At 35.9% G+C, this 18327-nt stretch overlaps 1 protein-coding gene across 8 annotated transcripts in view; it reads left to right on the top strand.

Moving 5' to 3' along the window:
• LOC115849624 (lysine-specific demethylase 6A-like) overlaps positions 1 to 18327 on the top strand; it is a 163803-nt gene that overhangs the window by 89752 nt on the left and 55724 nt on the right. For 6 of the 8 annotated variants that reach the window (XM_060293133.2, XM_060293130.2, XM_060293129.2 and 3 more), the window contains 9 exons: positions 5871 to 5964; positions 7528 to 7654; positions 11198 to 11296; positions 11424 to 11643; positions 12160 to 12294; positions 12970 to 13125; positions 13692 to 13787; positions 15097 to 15192; positions 15804 to 16094. In XM_060293133.2, the coding sequence (XP_060149116.1) occupies positions 5871 to 5964; positions 7528 to 7654; positions 11198 to 11296; positions 11424 to 11643; positions 12160 to 12294; positions 12970 to 13125; positions 13692 to 13787; positions 15097 to 15192; positions 15804 to 16094 (1314 nt within the window). The remainder of the gene's footprint in view (positions 1 to 5870; positions 5965 to 7527; positions 7655 to 11197; positions 11297 to 11423; positions 11644 to 12159; positions 12295 to 12969; positions 13126 to 13691; positions 13788 to 15096; positions 15193 to 15803; positions 16095 to 18327) is intronic. The other 2 variants (XM_060293132.2, XM_060293131.2) reach the window with 2 other exon arrangements.

Below are 18327 nucleotides of genomic sequence, written 5' to 3'. Positions count from 1 at the left end.
ATAAAATGGATAAATTTCTTAAAAGACACAAAGTAGCAAAATTCACTGAAGGAGAATTTGATAGCCTGAAGAGCCCTCTTTCAAAGTAATTGAATTAGTCATTAAAATGGTCATGTCATCTGCAGATACAATAATTTAACTTCTTCATTTCCAAGTCAGATATCTTTTATTTTTCTTGCCTAAGTCCTCTGGATAAAATTGGTTTTAGTGAGTAGTCTTTCACTTTTTCAGCATTGTGTATTATGTTCACCATTTTTTTTAAGACTTTTTTTTCCCGTGCATTTTTAGGATCACTGCAAAATTGCAGAGATTTTGTATATACTTATTGCCCCATAGCCTTCCGTGTTATTAACATTCCCCACCAGAGTGGTACATTTATTGCAGTTAATAACCTATGTTGACAATCCATCATCACCTAGAGTTCAGAGTTTACATTACAGTTCATTCTTAGTGTTGTACATTCTGTGGATTTGGACAAATTTATAATTACATTTATCTATCATTATGGTATCATAGTGTTTTCACAGCTCTGAAAATCCTCTGTTCTCTTCCAGTTAACCCTTCTGCCTCCCCTAATCCCCGGCAATCACACATCTTTTATTGCCTTCATAGTTTTGCCTTTTCCAGAATATCAGAGAGTTGGAATCATAGAGACTGTAGTCTCTTCAGGTTGGGTTCTTTGACCTAGTAATATGCATTTAAGTTTCCTTCATATCCCTTTATGGCTTGATACCTCATTTCTGTTTAGCTCTGAATAATATTCCATTGTCTGGATGAACCAAGTTTATTTATCCATTCATCTACTGAAGGATATAATGGTTTCTTCCAAATTGTGGCAGTTATGAATAAAGCTGCTATGTAATCACTTTGGTTTTTCATTAGTGCCCTTCATCAGATTGAAGTAGTTCCCCTATATTCCTAATTTGGTGAGTATTTTTTTAAATTAATTAATTTATTTTTGGCTGCATTGGGTCTTCATTGCTGTGCATGGGCTTTCTCTAGTGGTGAGCAGGGGCTACTCTTCGTTGCAGTGCACAGCGTTCTCAGTTCTCATTGTGGTGGCTTCTTTTGTTGCAGAGCACGGGCTCTAGGCACACAGGCTTCAGTACTTGTGGCACACAGGCACAATAGTTGTGGCTCATGGGTGCTGGAGCACAGGCTCAGTAGTTGTGCACAGGCTTAGTTGCTCCATGGCATGTGGGATCTTCCCAGACCAGGGCTGAAACCAGTGTCCCATGCATTGGTAGGTGGATTTTTAACCACACACCACCAGGGAAGTCCCGGTGAATATTTTTTATCATGAAAAGATGCTGAATTTTGTCACATTTTGCGAAATTCTTTTTCTGCATCAGTATGTTCATATGTTCTTTTGACTTTTTTCTTTTAATGTGCAATATTACATTGAGTGAACCATCCTTTCATTGTGGAAATAAGTTCTACCTCATTTTTTATTAATATGATGCTGAATTCAGTAAGTTAGTATTCTTTTGAGAATTTTTGCAGAAATATGCATAAAGGATATTGGTTTGTAGTTTTCTATTTTCAAATAAAAAATTAATTAATTTTATTTATTTATTTTTTTGGCTGTGTTGGTTCTTTGTTTCCACGTGTTGGCTTTTTCTAGTTGAGGTGAGTGGGGCCTACTCTTCGTTGCAGTACTTGGGCTTCTCATTGCAGTGGCTTCTCTTGTTGCAGAGCACGGGCCCTAGGTGCACGGGCTTCAGTAGTTGTGGCTCGCAGGCTCTAGAGTGCAGGCTCAGTAGTTGTGGTGCATGGGCTTAGTTGCTCCGCGGCATTTCCTGGACCAGGGCTCAAACCCATGTCCCCTGCACTGGCAGGCAGATTTATATAAATAGGCTCCTACAGTATTTGTCATTTGTGTATTACTTATTTCAGTTAGCATAATACCATCAAGGTTTTTCCATGTTGTAGCATGTATCAGAATTTTATTTTTAAGGCCGAATAACATTCCATTATATGTGCAGTCAGCCCTCACTGTCCGTGGGTTCTGCATATTCATATTAAGCCAACCTCAGATAAAAAATATTTGGGAAGAAAATTCCAGAAAGTCCCAAAAAGCAAAACTTGAACTTACTATGTTCCAGCTACTATTTACATAGCATTTACATTGAACTGAGTATTATAAGGAATTTAGAGATGAAGACGACAAATGTAAGGATGTGCATAGGTTATACGCATCTACTACTGCATTTTGCATATATAAGTGACTTGAGCATCCACTAAGGTCCTGGAACTAATCCCCTGAAGATATCAGGGATGACTCCATATATGTATATCAAATTCAGTTTCTGTTCATCTGTGAGTAAACACTTGGATTATTTCTCCCTTCAGCAGTTTTGTATTAATGATGAATGAAAAAGATAAAGGTGTAGTATATGATGAAAAAATGAGTTTTTCACCCAGGATGTGTAAATAATTGAATTTTTGTTCTTTTTTACCCCCCAAGATTGTTTGACTTTGAGGGCCTTTGAAATTCCATATGAACTTTAGGATGATGTTTAAAATTTCTGGCAAATACAGTGGTATTTTGACAGAGATTACATTGAATCCTTAAATCGCTTCAGGAAGTGTTCTTATCTTAATGCAGGAATACTTAACAGATATTGCAGGTTCAGATCCAGACCACTGCAATCAAGTAAATATTGCAATAAAGCAAGTCACATGAATTTTTTGGTTTCCCAATGCATTTAAAAGTCATGTTTACCCTGTACTACAGTTTATTAAGTGTGCAAAAACATGTCTAAAAAATATGTATATATACATTAGTTAAAATCTGTCTAAATGATATTATCAAAAAACAAAAGAAAGCAAGTGTTGGTGAGGATGTGGAGAAATTGGGACCCTCATACATTGTTGGTGGGAATGCAGAATGGTGCAGCTAGAGTATGAAGATTCCTCAAAAATTAAAATTGAAGTATCGTAGGATACAATCAGTTTTCCAACCTTTGAGTGTTTATTCAAAAAAATTGATTGGGCTTCCCTGGTGGTGCAGTGGTTACGAATCCGCCTGCCAATGCAGGCGACATGGGTTTGAGCTCTAGTCTGGGGAGATCCCACATGCCACGGAGCAACTAGGCCCATGCGCCACAACTACCGAGCCTGTGCTCTAGAGCCGTGAGCCACAACTACTGAAGCTTGCGCGCCTAGAGTCCATGCTCTGCAACAACAGAAGCCACCGCGATGAGAAGCCCGCACACCACAACCAAGAGTAGCTCCTGCTCGCTGCAACTAGAGGAAGTCCGCGTGCAGCAACAAAGACCCAATGCAGCCAGAAATAAAAAATAAAAACATTAAAAAAATAAGAATTGTCCTGTGTTTGTTGAACCACTAACAACAGACAAGAAGTGGAAACAATCAATAACAGATGAGTAGATAAAGTGTGGTGTTTTATACACAAGTCACATATTTGGTAAATTCATTTTATTGTAATTTTTAAAATTTTAAATAAATTCATTTTTGGCTGCATTGGGTCTTTGTTGCTGCACGCAGCCTTTCTCTAGTTGTTGCGAGTGAGGGCTACTCTTTGTTGTGGTGCGCAGACTTCTCGTTGCGGTGGCTTCTCTTGTTGTGGAGCACAGGCTCTAGGTGCACAGGCTTCAGTAGTTGAGGTTCTAGAGCGCAGGCTCAGTAGTTGTGGCACACGGGCTTAGTTGCTCCGCGGCATGTGGGATCTTTGCGGACCAGGACTTGAACCCGTGTCCCCTGCATTGGCAGGCAGATTGTTAACCACTGAGCCATGAGGGAATCCCGATAAATTTATTTTAAATTAATTTTGTTTTTAGTGTTGCGATAAGTTGACTTGTTTTCGTAATTTCCTTTTTTAATTATTCTCTGCTAGTATATAGAAATGCAGCTGATTTTTGATTGTTAATTTTGTATCCTGCTGAATTTATTAACTGTGCATGTTCATGCTTGGGGAAGTGTTTATCCTTGTAAGTGTTGGCTTCTTTGTGGATGTTGGTTTTCTGTCTGCGTTAAAGCCGTGGCTTTCCTATATATACATATGTGTATATGTACATATGTATGTGGGTATATGATAGAGATAAAAAAAGAGATGGGTTTTTTTTTTCCTCCTTCTTTCCTTGTCTCATTTGGTTAAAGTAAAAACTCAATATTTTAAATACCAATTTATACATTTATTTTAATGAATCATATTGCTCTGCTCATTTAATAAAAATGTCCTGGAAATGACTTTATCATCCCTTTTATAAACACTTTTTAAATGTCCAAAACAGTTTTTCCAAGTTTTTTTTTTAAATACCTTTATTGCAGTATAATTGCTTTACAGTGGTGTGTTAGTTTCTGCTTTATAACAAAGTGAATCAGTTATACATATACATATGTCCCCATATCTCTCCCCTCTTGCGTCTCCGTCCCTCCCACCCTCCCCATCCCACCCCTCTAGGTGGTCACAAAGCACTGAGCTGATCTCCCTGTGCTATGTGGCTGCTTCCCACTCAGTGTTTTACATTTGGTAGTGTATGTATGTCCATGCCACTCCCAAGTATGTTTTAAAGAAACCATACTTTGGATTTTCTCTTTTTAATTTTTTCTGTTGTTTTGGAAGAGTTGTGTTTAATATCACAGTAACAATAATAGGTTTTAGTCTTACTAATAATTTTTAAAGGAGAACTGTAGGCAATGGTCTCATTTGTAAATTTGCCTGTACTTTTTTTTTATGCGGTACGTGGGCCTCTGACTGTTGTGGCCTCTCCCATTGCGGAGCACAGGCTGCAGACGCCCAGGCTCAGCAGCCATGGCTCACGGGCCCAGCCACTCAGCGGCATGTGAGATATTCCCGGACTGGGACTTGAACCCGTGTCCCGTGCATCGGCAGGCGGTCTCTTCAACCACCGCGCCACCAGGGAAGCCCTGCCTGTACTTTTAATATGAGCGTTTTATCGTATCTATGGGAAATGTTATGTCTTTAAAAAACACTTTTATTTATGAACACTTTACAAAAGTATTTTGTATAAAAAAGCAAAAAATTTCAAAATGCAAATTAAGACAATAACTACTTTTCCTCAGTCTTAGACTTTGTAAAGGATAGTAGTAGCACTTATATTTGCTTTATAAGATGTCCGTATCTTCAAAAGTCGTTCTAGGTTAATTATACATTTGCTGGTAAAATATTTCTCCAGCCTTGTGAATGTTATTAAATAATGTCTAAGGTTGGAGTTATTTTATTTGTAACTTTTGGGTTACAGCAAATGTTATAAATGCCATATTTTACTAATACCTTGTTATATTGAAGGGTAGTTTTATTGGTTGTTAGTTCTTTTGAAACATGGTGGTCCACAGTAAAATACTCAGTTAATAAATTAGAACTTTTACATTCATTCTTTTTAATAATTGAAACTTATAAAATATTATTGTCTAAATCTTCATATACTAGTAAGTTTTTATGATACATATACACATATACGTCAGTGTTTATTCCACTTTATTACTGGAAAAGTTAATTCTTTTTAACATCTACAGTGATGTTGAAAACCTTCTGTTTGAAGGTTTTTTTTTTTTTTAGTTGAGGTATAATTGATGTACAATATTACGTAAGTTTCAGTTGTGCAGCATAGAGATTCACAGGTTTTAAAGATCATGTTGCCTTTGTAGTTATTATAAAATATTGGCTATATTCCTTGTGTTCTGCAATATATTCTTTTAGGTTATTTATTTGATACATAGTAGTTTGTGCCTCTTAATCCAATGCCCCTATCTTGCCTCTTCCTTCTTCCTTTTCCCCACTGGTAACCACTAGTCTGTTCTCCATAATTATGAGTCTGTTTTATTTTGTTGTATTAATGATTTATCTTTTTTTTTTTTTTGTCTGAATATCTTCTACTCTCTAGAGAAAATATCACTCTGCAAAAGAAGCTTATGAACAGCTTTTAGGGACAGAAAACCTACCTGCACAAGTAAAAGCAACTGTTTTACAACAGTTAGGTACATAAAAATTTACTTTTTATTATATATTGTAGTATTTTAAACATTTTGGCACTGGTGGGTGGGAGCAGTTGTAACTCATCTGCTTAAAAATAAGTTTTCATTAAACTTCTGTGTTTTAGGATTAATTTTGACATAAATTATTTTGAGATGGTATTTAAAATGAGCATTTTATGTTGTAAATGTTCCCAATGTAAATGTATTCCTTCTCTTTTGTCAAGAGTTGATAATATATTTATTCCTACTATCTAGCACAGTTCATCTCAAAATTTATCTAAATACAGTGGTCCAGTGCAACTAGTCCTTTTAAATTCTCAAAATTACCCCTTAGTAACTGACCTCTGGAGGAGGTTTGAATATTTCCATGTGCTTAGCACTCTGAAGTCAATTGAATTGAAATAATTCAAACGGCCAGGTTAGTGCTATTGAGCTTGAAATACAATATATTTCATTGTATGACTTAATGGAACTATCTCACCTAAAAATTATAGAAGAGTTCGTTATTTTCTCCAGCTACTTGTTATATTCTTATGTTTTAAAAGCAAAGGTTTGGTGTTCAAAAATAATATAAGTAATGCATCAGTACTACTCAGATGATAGTAAGAATATTCAGTAATTCATTTTGTTGGTTATTTATCATGTATAATTTAATATATGGGTTGGGTTTTTTAAATTTATTTTTCCTTTCGCTGTTTTTGGTTTTGAGTAAATAATTCTAAATTTTAATCAAGTTTGTGATAATGTGAATATTTTTATAATGGCTGTATTTTACCTATAATGTCAAAAGCAATTAGTAATACTTCTGCCTAAGTGATAGTTTTGCAAAGGTAATCTTATACACGTAAATTGACTAACAACTGAAGCATTAATTTCTATTTGTTTTAAATGTTTAACATGTTTTCATGATCTAGTCTTAACATTGTCTCTGTAGCTGTAACTCTAAACCTCTTCATTAAGCACTGTACTGCTTTTATAACTTTTGGAACCAGTTTTTCATTTAGATATCCATATATCCCTGGAGGTGTTTTGTTGTTGTTTTTGATCTAATGTTGTTATATTTAGGATTATATGAGAACAATTAGTGTAATTAAAGTGTAGGATCTTTGGGAAGGTGTTTTTGTTTTTAATTATTTATCTTTGAGTATTTTTACTTTTATTGATTCCTGTGAGATAAGTATGGACTTTCTAGATTATTTTCAGAATAAACCTTTAAAGCACAAGTAAATTAATCATCTTTGTATTTTTTGGTTTATAAATTGGAAAACTTTTTTCCAAATTAAATTTAGAAAAGGAGTATCTATCTATGGCTTCTATGCAGTACTCCTGATGTTTCAAATTTCATTCTATTCTTTAAGAGTCCTCATAGCTTTGAGTATATCTTTTTAGTAAAATGGATTTTTCTATAGTAGTTACTTTTGGTAGGTTGATATTTAGGGAAATTTTGATTCAAGATAAATAAATGTACTAAAAGGGTATTTTAATTTATTTGTGTGCTTCATGGTATTCTTGAAGCTAGAAGAATAGTTTAATTATGGATAAATGCTTGCAATTGTTTAATTATAGGATGGATGCATCATAACATGGATCTACAAGGAGACAAAGCCACCAAGGAAAGCTATGCTATTCAGTATCTCCAAAAGTCATTGGAGGCAGATCCTAATTCTGGCCGGTCTTGGTATTTCCTTGGCAGGTGAGACCAGACACTTGGGTTGTGCTGCCTAGAGTTGATTTATAATCTAAAATGTTAATAACATAATGTGCTTAGTGACATTTTATTTTAAATACATTATAATAGCGATTCTTGAGAGGTAAAATTGGATCACTCTGAGTTAGGTGCTTTTACTGAGGAATTCTTATTTTGCTTATTAGATTTTATTTTCACATTGTCTTCACGTGACTTGAATTACCACTAGTTTTCGGAGAGTTTTGAAGAGTTTTAAAGAATTTTCAGAAAATTCATTTTTATTTTACCTGAGGACCACCAGTAGCCTATGGAAAAATTTATTGAAATTGTTTGAGGTCTGAATTCTCATTCCACCTATTAATGAATGAATTGGATTAGATATGTCAGGTACCTTTTCTCAAGGTTATAAATTTAGTTGTCCTTCTTGGTTTGACTGTGAATTTTGCCCCATACTTTTTCACATTGAATTTTTTGTTTTCTAGGACATTTGACATAAAGTCTAAATCAAACTTACGTTTTGTGTTAATTTTAATTTTTTTTAGTTTTTGCGGTACACGGGCCTCTCACTGTTGTGGCCTCTCCCGCTGCGGAGCACAGGCTCCGGACGCTCAGGCTCAGCGGCCATGGCTCACGGGCCCAGCCGCTCCGCGGCATGTGGGATCTTCCCGGATCGGGGCACGAACCCATGTTCCCTGCATCGGCAGGCGGACTCTCAACCACTGCGCCACCAGGGAAGCGCCTAATTTTTAGTTTTTAATATCTTTCTGTTTTAAAAAGTAAAGTATATTTATATTTGTGTCAGATTAGTATTAGGATAGTTCCTTTTTAAAATATTTGATTTTCTATTATGTTTAATAAGAATTAAAGTTAGCTACTTTCAGTGGAGTTTTTCGTAGTCTCCCCCAGGCTTATAAAAGAGTGTACTTTGAGTTGCTTGTCAACTTAGTTTTTTCTCCTCTACTAAAGGTCCTCCAGGAGAAAATGAATCTTTCCTATCTTCCATTGCCTTGCAATGTGCCTAGATCGATCCAATATTTAATAAATTGAATAAGTGAACTAAATAAGTGGCATTTGGAGCTAATATTATTACCTCCTTTGCACAATATTTGTCTTCATACAGTGATTGTAAAAGAAGCTTATCTTTAGGGAGGGAGAGGTGTGACGTATACTACTAGGTTTTTATTAGCACTTCGCTAGTATAGATTAAAAGAATATGGCCCAGGATATTGTTTTCCTTTTTATCCAAGATAAAAATTTGTAGCATGATGTAGTTTACATTGTGTGTGACTTCTTAGTATAAGGGATCCTTATTGTTGTTTCTGTTTAATTGCAGCCATGTACAATGAAGGTGCAATGAAATATGTTTAAAATCAGCATTTTAGTAGGGTGCACTTTCCCATCTGTTTAAGAACAGCAGTATTCCACAGAGGGCTTTATTAGAGGTTATCTGAATTTAAAACATTGACATATGCTTTGTTTTTAACTTTTTTGGATAAAAGTTTCTACAAGTACAGAACAGTCTCTTCGTTTCTCAACTAGAAGATACCTAACCTTCTTGGGCTAAGGATCGTCATTTTAGACAGTTTATTTTTAGTATTTTTTTTCTATAACTTTGTTTATCTTCTGCCTTTTGATATATTGCTTCTACTTGGCTTTATTGATAGAAAAATCAAATTTGTGAAAAATATTTTAAAACTTATTGACACTCTGAATGGGCATCTCACTGCTGGTAAAATTTACAGAGATTTGATGATCCTAGTATTTCAGAGACCATATGTTACCTCTGTGTTCAAGGCTGTGTTGCATATTATTGCTGCTGCTTGTTTGGAATGTGTATGTTAAAGGAATGGGGTAATACAGTAATAACACTAGTAATGACAATGTTAAATAGTCTCACACAGTCAGAAAACTGTTAAGAGTTGGGAATGATCAGACAGCAACTTAGTTTACCCTCTTTTTTTTTTTTTTTGGTGTTGCGGTACGTGGGCCTCTCACTGCTGTGGCCTCTCCCGTTGTGGAGCACAGGCTCCGGACGCGCAGGCTCAGCAGCCATGGCTCACAGGCCCAGCTACTCCGCAGCATGTGGGATCTTCCCGGACCGTGGCTCGAACCCGTGTCTCCTGCATCGGCAGGCGGACTGTCAACCACTGCGCCGCCAGGGAAGCCCTAGTTCACCCTCTTATGATACAGATGGGGGACATGAGTTCAAAGAAGTAAAGTGGTTTTTTTGAAGTAACATAGCTAATTAATGTCACAAAAAGAACTAGAACCCAGCTTTACTCAGTGCTGCTTCTGTTATACCAGCCTACCTCAGAGGAACCTAGACAACTTGTGTTGGAGAGAAAAGCCCTGGTCAGTGGACTAGACAAACTTGGACACACTGAATTTTTGTTTTGATTTTTAAAAAACGGAATGTGAGGGCTCCCCTGGTGGCACAGTGGTTGAGAGTTCGCCTGCCGATGCGGGGGACACGGGTTCCTGCCCCGGTCCGGGAAGATCCCACATTCCGCTGAGCGGCTGGGCCTGTGAGCCATGGCCACTGAGCCTGCGCGTTCGGAGCCTGTGCTCCACAACAGGGGAGGCCACAACAGTGAGAGGCCCACGTACCACAAAAAAAAACCCAAACAAAAACGGAATGTGAAAATGCTGGTTTCAGGAAATATTTCCAGTTCTCCTAATATTTAGGAAGGAGATATATATATATATATATACACACACACACACACACATATATATACACACACACACATATATACACACACACACATATATAAATATATATAAATATACGTGTATATATATACATATATATACACACACACGGCATTTGTCTGATAATATGAAATTTGGTTTTGTTAAAAAATATTTTTGTCTGTTACTATTCATATAGTCTCTAATATCTGTGCATGTTTGCATTACTGTTTCCTTTTTAATTCTGCCTCAGATTCTTACGTTGTATGCACTCTTTGAAACTGCATCTCTTTCTCTTTTACTGGCGTTTCTGATGTCTCTTAACCCACAAATAGCCATTTTCTAAACTTACTTTTATCGCTTTTTTATGTGGAATTTGATATTAACTGTATCTCAGTTTTGTATGTTTCATGAGTTAAGGAATATTTGTTATGAGTATTGTAAGTTCAGAAAGGAAAATTCCGATGTGCTAGTGAAATTAAAATCATTATCAACATTTAATTTCTCTTTGTGTTTTAGCTCTATATTCTTGTAGCATAAGAAGCTTGAGTATAAAGTACATATAAAAAGAGCTCTGTGTATTTAAACCTGAATGTTCTAGCAGTGAACAAATCTGGGCTATAGTGGTTTGAAAAGAGTTCATTATATAACGTGTTTGCAGTCATAAGAGAGAACGTTCATTTAACAGCAAATTATAATGTAGATTAAAATCAGTGTCGAAATCTATATGTAAACATGTTGCTAATAAGTATTTTTCCTTTCCATATATATAATTTTGGTAAACTAATATAGTTAATTTAAGCATTTATGAATACTTCATATAAATATATATATATATCTATTTCTCCCCTCTTTCAGGTGCTACTCAAGTATTGGGAAAGTTCAGGATGCCTTTATATCTTACAGGCAGTCTATTGATAAATCAGAAGCAAGTGCAGATACCTGGTGTTCAATAGGGTAAGGCTTGTGTGTGTAAAATTTGTAATATTTTTAACTGATACACAAGTTTATTGAACTACATCTAATATACTATGTAATAGTCTTACACCCAGTCAGTTTCAGAAAACTTCATTTCTCTTTCCAGTGTGCTCTATCAGCAGCAAAATCAGCCTATGGATGCATTACAGGCCTATATTTGTGCTGTACAGTTGGACCATGGGCATGCAGCAGCCTGGATGGACCTAGGCACTCTCTATGAATCCTGCAACCAACCTCAGGATGCCATTAAATGCTACTTAAATGCAACTAGAAGCAAAAGTTGTAGTAATAGCTCTATGCTCACAGGAAGAATTAAGTTTTTACAGGTAAATTTTTAAAATAGCATATTTTAAAAGACATTTCCATATGATAACTGGCACAGTAGGGTGGCTGGAAAGTTTGTTTTTGTTTTGATATGAATAACTTGTTTCTCTACTTTTTAATATTTTGTGATATTATTTTTCACTTTAAGATATACTGTATTGAAAATGTTCTTTTGCATCTTTATTTTGTTAATGCATGTTAATTTGCATGATTTTGTGTGCTATCTGTGTTTTTAAGTTACAGCATTTTAGAGAAAAAAACACATTGTTTTTCACTCTTGCTTGAAGTTTCATGGAAGGTATCCATGGTAATTCTGAAAAACAGAATTTAGCTTTGTTCTGATTCTCGCTAGTGTATTCTAGTTGCCCTCTTTATACTTAGCGTATATCTGAAACCCCAAATTTATAATCTGCTTTCTTTAAAAAATAAAAACCTGTAACATTGAGGAAGTTTTGGTGGACTTGCTAATTACTCAAGTAGTCCTGTGTTAAATTTGCTTTTTACATAATTTTTCCTAGGCTCAGTTGTGTAACCTTCCACAAGGTAGTCTACAGAATAAAACTAAATTACTTCCTAGTATTGAGGAGGCATGGAGCCTACCAATACCCGCAGAGCTTACCTCCAGGCAGGGTGCCATGAACACAGCACAGCAGGTGAGAAGTTGGGTTATCTTCTGTAGGTGCCCAGCTTTAAGGGTTCTTTCCAGTTGGTAGTGATCAGACTTAAATTACAGTAGAATTGGCTTTTTTAAAAAATTTAAATCCTTCATATCTAATTGTAAAGGGATTTTAGATCAAAATAGAACTTCCTCTGATATGGGAAGAAACTTTGGGTACCAATTTAAAACTTTTGTATAGTTTAATGATTTTAAAAGGGATTTCTTCTTTTTTTTACTTTTTGCGGTACGCGGGCCTCCCACTGCTGTGGCCTCTCCCGTTGTGGAGCACAGGCTCTGGATATGCAGGCTCAGCGGCCATGACTCATGGGCCTAGTTGCTCCGCGACATGTGGGATCCTCCCAAACCGGGGCACGAGCCCGTGTCCCCTGCATCAGCAGGCAGACTCTCAACCACTGCGCCACCAGGGAAGCTGCAAAAGGGATTTCTTAAGGGACTGTTACACAGTGGTTTATTTAATGTTTTAAAAACTAAGTTTTTCAAAAGAAGATACACATTCCTCCATTGATGAATCATTTGATTTTGATTTTCAGTTGCAATTCATGATGTCCACATAGTTTTGAAAGTATGCAGCTTATAAACTTTTGTAATTTGAATGCATGAATTAAGAATATGTAGAACCATGTTTTTGTTTTACTTCTGTGATCCTTAGGCTTACAAAGTTCATCATCCAAATACTGAACCTGTATTAAGCCTCAGTCAAACACCAGTTTCACAACAGCCCTTGCCAGTACGCATGATTACTTCTAACGAAGTAGATGGCCTGTCCAGTCCTGCGAAGAGGAAAAGAACATCTAGTCCAACAAAGGTATATATACATTTTAGAGAAATGGAAAATCCCAATCAGAAGTGAAGCTAAAAGTCTGTAATTGTGCCTGTCTTAAATTTTAAACTATGTACATCAGAGATTGCAAAGGTTTTGTTATTTTGCTATTATAAGCAGTATTTCCTACCCTGAAATTGTAGCATCATTTATAGAAAGTATTGATAGAAATATAGAAAGTAGTGATAACTTTATGTTCATCAAGTCATTTTATTCATTTCCCTGCTTTTATGAATTTAATGTACTTTATATCACCACTTCAGACGTTAAAATAAATTAAGTGTTGGATATAATGGATAACCTGTTAGAGTTTTGAGTCATTTTTAGATATGAGCCTTTTAAGGTGAAGTTAAAGAATGAATGACAATTCAAATTCATAATTTTCCAAATTGATTATGCATTAAAATTTTTTTTTAACGATTTTAAAAGATAAGCTTTATTTATATGTAAATACTCCAATTCCTAGTCATTTGGTATCTCACTAGTCATAATTATTGGTGTATGGGTTTTAACCAAGTATTTTTTAATTTTTACAAATAAATTTTCCTCAGAATAGTTCTGAGAACTGGAATAGTGACCATACTGTTTCACATACTTCAGTACAGCAACAAGTTCATTCATGGTGTCTGACACCACAGAAATTACAGGTATGAAATATTCTTTTGACGGTTTTAACACCATGTTTCAATGCAGTCGAGGTAGTAAACTTTAAGCTTTTCTGGGTATTCTTAAAATTGAATGGCAGTAAGCCATTCAAACATGACGTAAATTAAAACGAACATAAGTATAATGAACCTACATTTTCCAGAGGAATAGAGATAATTCATTTTTGTTTTTTACATTTTTAAAACAAGCAATATATTCATATGTTTGAAATTTAAGAATTATTAGAGGGCTTCCCTGGTAGCACAGTGGTTAAGAATCTGCCTGCCAGTGCAGCAGACACGGGTTTGAGCCCTGGTCCGGGAGGATCCCACATGACACAGGGTAACTAAGCCCATGCCCCACAACTACTGAGCCCTAGAGCCCACGAGCCACAACTACTGAACCCGCATGCTACAACTGCTGAAGCCTGCGTGCCTAGAGCCCATGCTCCCCAACAAGAAAAGCCACTGCAATGAGCAGCCTGCGTACCACAGCGAAGAGTGGCCCCCGCTCGCCGCAACTGGAGAAAGCCCACGCAGGGCAACAAAGACCCAACTCGGCCAAAAATAAATAAATAAATAAATAAATTTATTTTAAAAACCCCGAATTATTAGAATATAGGGTGCACAGGTATAAAGAGTCCTTCCAGTTCCTGCCTCCATCCACTTAATTTCCCTTTCCTACAAATAATCAAAAGTTTGTTTTGTTTTTTTGTTTTGTTACTAGAGATACATTGTGCATGTACAAGAAAATATGCTGGTCTCATAGATTGCCTTTTGTCTTTTATTCAAATGTAGGTAGAATGCTATGTGTAAGTATCAGGACCTTGTCTTCCCTCCTGGCTCACTTTCTCCAAAGATGTATCTTTGAGACCTTTTCATGTCTTTGTATCACTTCCTTGTTCTTTTATGGCTACATAATACTACATTTTAAAATTCCTCGGAAGCCACATTTTATTCAACTGGTTTTCTATTGTTGGACTTTTATATCATTTCCAGTATTTTATAAACGATGTTGCTCTTAATTAGCATTGCTGTTATAACACATCTTACAGTTAAACAGCTTTCTCTTTGAAGATTGTGATTTCCTGTCCATGTATTTAACTCAAAACATAAAAATTACCTTCTTTGGATGAATTCTTGTGTTTTTACTTTTTCTTAGCTTTTTGTAAGGACTTCATTTTGGGACTGATTACTTTTGGTTAGACATCACTGTGTTTCACTTCAAAAGTTCTGTGTTTGTAATCTTTTCAGTGACACTTTGCCTGATAGTGACTTATTTATTTTTTTGAATACTTTTTCATTTTTCCAGCACTTGGAACAGCTGCGCGTAAATAGAGACAGTTTAAATCCGGCACAGAAACTGATTCTGGGACAGTTGGAAACTCAACTTGTCTTAATGCAACAAGTATGTATACCATTTTCATTCCGATATTTATCATTATGTTAAGTATTTTTCTTGAATACAATATATTTTTAGAGTTTAATACATATTTCTACTTCCTATGTGTAGTCAATAGAATTTATATATCTGAGCTTTAAATATCACTAGTGGACAGTTCACTTTCTTTAAATAGCCACAAATTAGTTTAGAAAATAACAGCTAGTATTTTACGTTTTTTTGCATATTTCCAGTGTGTTCCGTAGGCTTACTTTTATTTTTTTATAATGAACAAAATATTCATACTGAGGTGGAGATGTTTTAAGGATTGTTATCAGGGATTTGGTATAAATGTAATGGAATGGCTGTTTGAAATCCCCTAGTTTATGATGGGAAATAAGGCCTATAAATTACTAAGTTATAATTTTCAGTGCTTTTCTTTTGCCCTTATACCACTAATGAGAGCTTTCTTTAGCATATAGTGAAAAAGGTTGTGCTTTACCCATATGAACATAGCATTTTATTTCTAAAATGTATGTTTTTTAATCTAGCGAGATTAATTTTTTTGATAAAGTTAGGAATGTATTGATTATACATTTCAAAGTCATACAAACAGGTTTTTGTTTTTGTTTTTGAAGATGAGACAAACAGGACAAACTGCTGTTCTACCCAGAGTACCTAGTGTCTCTCAGCTTGAAGTACCTTTGTCCAGTGGACCTTTTTCTGCAGGCGATACTCCTTGCGGCACATCAAAAACGCTAGGGAGTACGGACACGATTTTGGTAGGCGATAATTATATAACAGGAAGTGGAAGTAATGGAAATGTGCCTTATCTGCAGCAAAACACACTCACTCTACCTCATAACTGCACAAACCTGACCAGCAGCACAGAAGAGCCATGGAGAAAACAGCTATCTAACTCCACTCAGGTAAAAGAAAGATTAGCTGCTTTGTTTGTTCTTATATAGTAGGTTTTTCTTTAACTTGTATACATTTTGAAGAGAAGAAATTAAAATATAAGAAATATTATCTTTAAAAACTAATTTTAAATAATTCACAATTATCTGAGAATTTTGTTAACACTATTAATACTACATTGTCAGCTCATCTGTGCACGTGAGTTACTTCCTTATCCAGTGTAAATTAATATACGTAAATTAGGTTATTAGAGATAAAGGCAAAGAAGGAAGAAAGCACAGCCTTATAATTCTTTTAAATCCTGTTGCTTAATGAATTAAGACATCATGACCATGTTTTTTAATTGCAGTTATTTAATAACTGGAAGTATTTTCTGCATATAATAAGTGCTCTGCCAGTTGTGAAGTGTTTATTTTAATGTGGTAAAAAGACTGATAAGGTTTCACCAACCATAAATTACAATAAAATGTGACTTGCATTATGCAGAGAAAGTAGCTTAGGTGAGAACCAAGATGTTACAGTCACAGAAAACAGAATTTAAAAGCAGAAAGGTAGTACAGATGTGGCTACAGTGTAGTTTATGAAGAGGGAACACAAGGGATGCAGCTTAATTTGTGAAGGGCAAATGGGAGTTATTAAAAGTTTTGATGTAGAGATAGGAATTTCTTAAACACCCTCTTCTTTAAATTTATTAATTGACTACATTTTAGAACACTTCTTAAGTGGTTTATAGGAAATTGAGCCAAAAATACAAAAAGTCCCCCAAAGTTCCCAATCCATGGTTTCCGCTATCCTGAACATCTCGTAGTAATGTGGTACATTAATTACAAGTGCTAAGACAATATTAATACTTCATTGTTAATTAACCCCCATAATTTACATTCTGATGCACTCTGTTGCACATTGTGTAGGTTTTCACCGGTGTGTATGACTTGCAACCCCTTCACAGAAGAACAAAATAGAGTCACTGTCCTAAATGTATCCTGTGCTCCATCTCTTTATTTCTCCTGCCTCCCTTAAATGTGGAGAAACCACAGATACTCTTATTGTCTATATAGTTGCCTTCTCCAGAATGTTATAGTGTAAAGCTATTATAAAAATTCACATGCAGATTTGTGTGGACCTAACTTCTCAGCTTATTTAGGCAAAAACTGAGGAGCATGATTATTGGATCATATTGTTAGACTACTATCAATACTTCTGTAAGAAACTGATAACTGTCTTCTAAAACAGGGTCCCCAGCCCCCGGGCCAAGGACTGGTACTGGTCCGTGGCATGTTAGGAACCAGGCTGCATAGCAGGAGGTGAGCAGTGGGCAAGTGAGTGAAGCTCCATCTGTATTTACAGCTGCTCCACATAACTTACATTACCACCTGAGCTCTGCCTCCTGTCAGATCAGTGGCAGCATTAGATTCTCATAGGAGCGCGAACCCTACTGTGAACTGCACATGTGAAGGATCTAGATTTCACGTTCTTTATGAGAATTAATGCCTGATAATCTGAGGTAAAGCTGAGGCGGTGATGTTAGTGCTGGGGAGCACCTGCAAATACAGATTATCATTAGCAGAGAGGTTTGACTGCACAGAGACCATAATAAATCGTTTGCAGACATATCAAACCCCTATCAGTGAGTGGCAAGTGAAAACAAGCTCAGGGCTCCCACTGATTCTGCATTATAGTGAGTTGTACAATTATTTTATTATATATTATAATGTAATAATACAAAGAAAGTGCACAGTACATGTGATGCGTAGGAATCATCCTTCTCTCCTCCCCTGTGGAAAAAGTGTCAAAAGGTTTGGGGACTGCTGTTCTAAAGGGACTTTGATGGTCATTTGCCTCTCACAGTGACTGAGGCTTCTTTTTGCTCTAGCTTCTCCCACCAATTGAGAGTTGCTTATTTAATTCAGGCAGATACAAAGTACCATAGGTTGGGTGGTTTATAAACAACAGACATGTATTTGTTATACTTCTGGAGTCTGAAAAGTCCAAGATCAAGCCATCAGCAAATTATGATGTCTTTTGAGGGCCCTCAACCTTTTTCATAGTCAGATTTCTCATAGATAGCAAAGGATCAGCCTAAGTGGTTTGTTTTATAAGGCACACAGATTCCTTTCGTAAAGCCTCTGCACTTTTAAGCTCATCACCACTAAAGGCCTGCCTCCAGATACCGTCAAGACAGAATTTCAACATAACATTTCTGGGGACACGTTCAGTTGATGGCCTTAGTGTTTTGGATTTTAG

Source organism: Globicephala melas, chromosome Y (assembly GCF_963455315.2).
Source record: "Globicephala melas chromosome Y, mGloMel1.2, whole genome shotgun sequence".
NCBI lineage: Eukaryota > Metazoa > Chordata > Mammalia > Artiodactyla > Delphinidae > Globicephala > Globicephala melas.
Note: the sequence above shows the minus strand (reverse complement) of the source record. Positions and strands in the feature narration are given on the sequence as shown.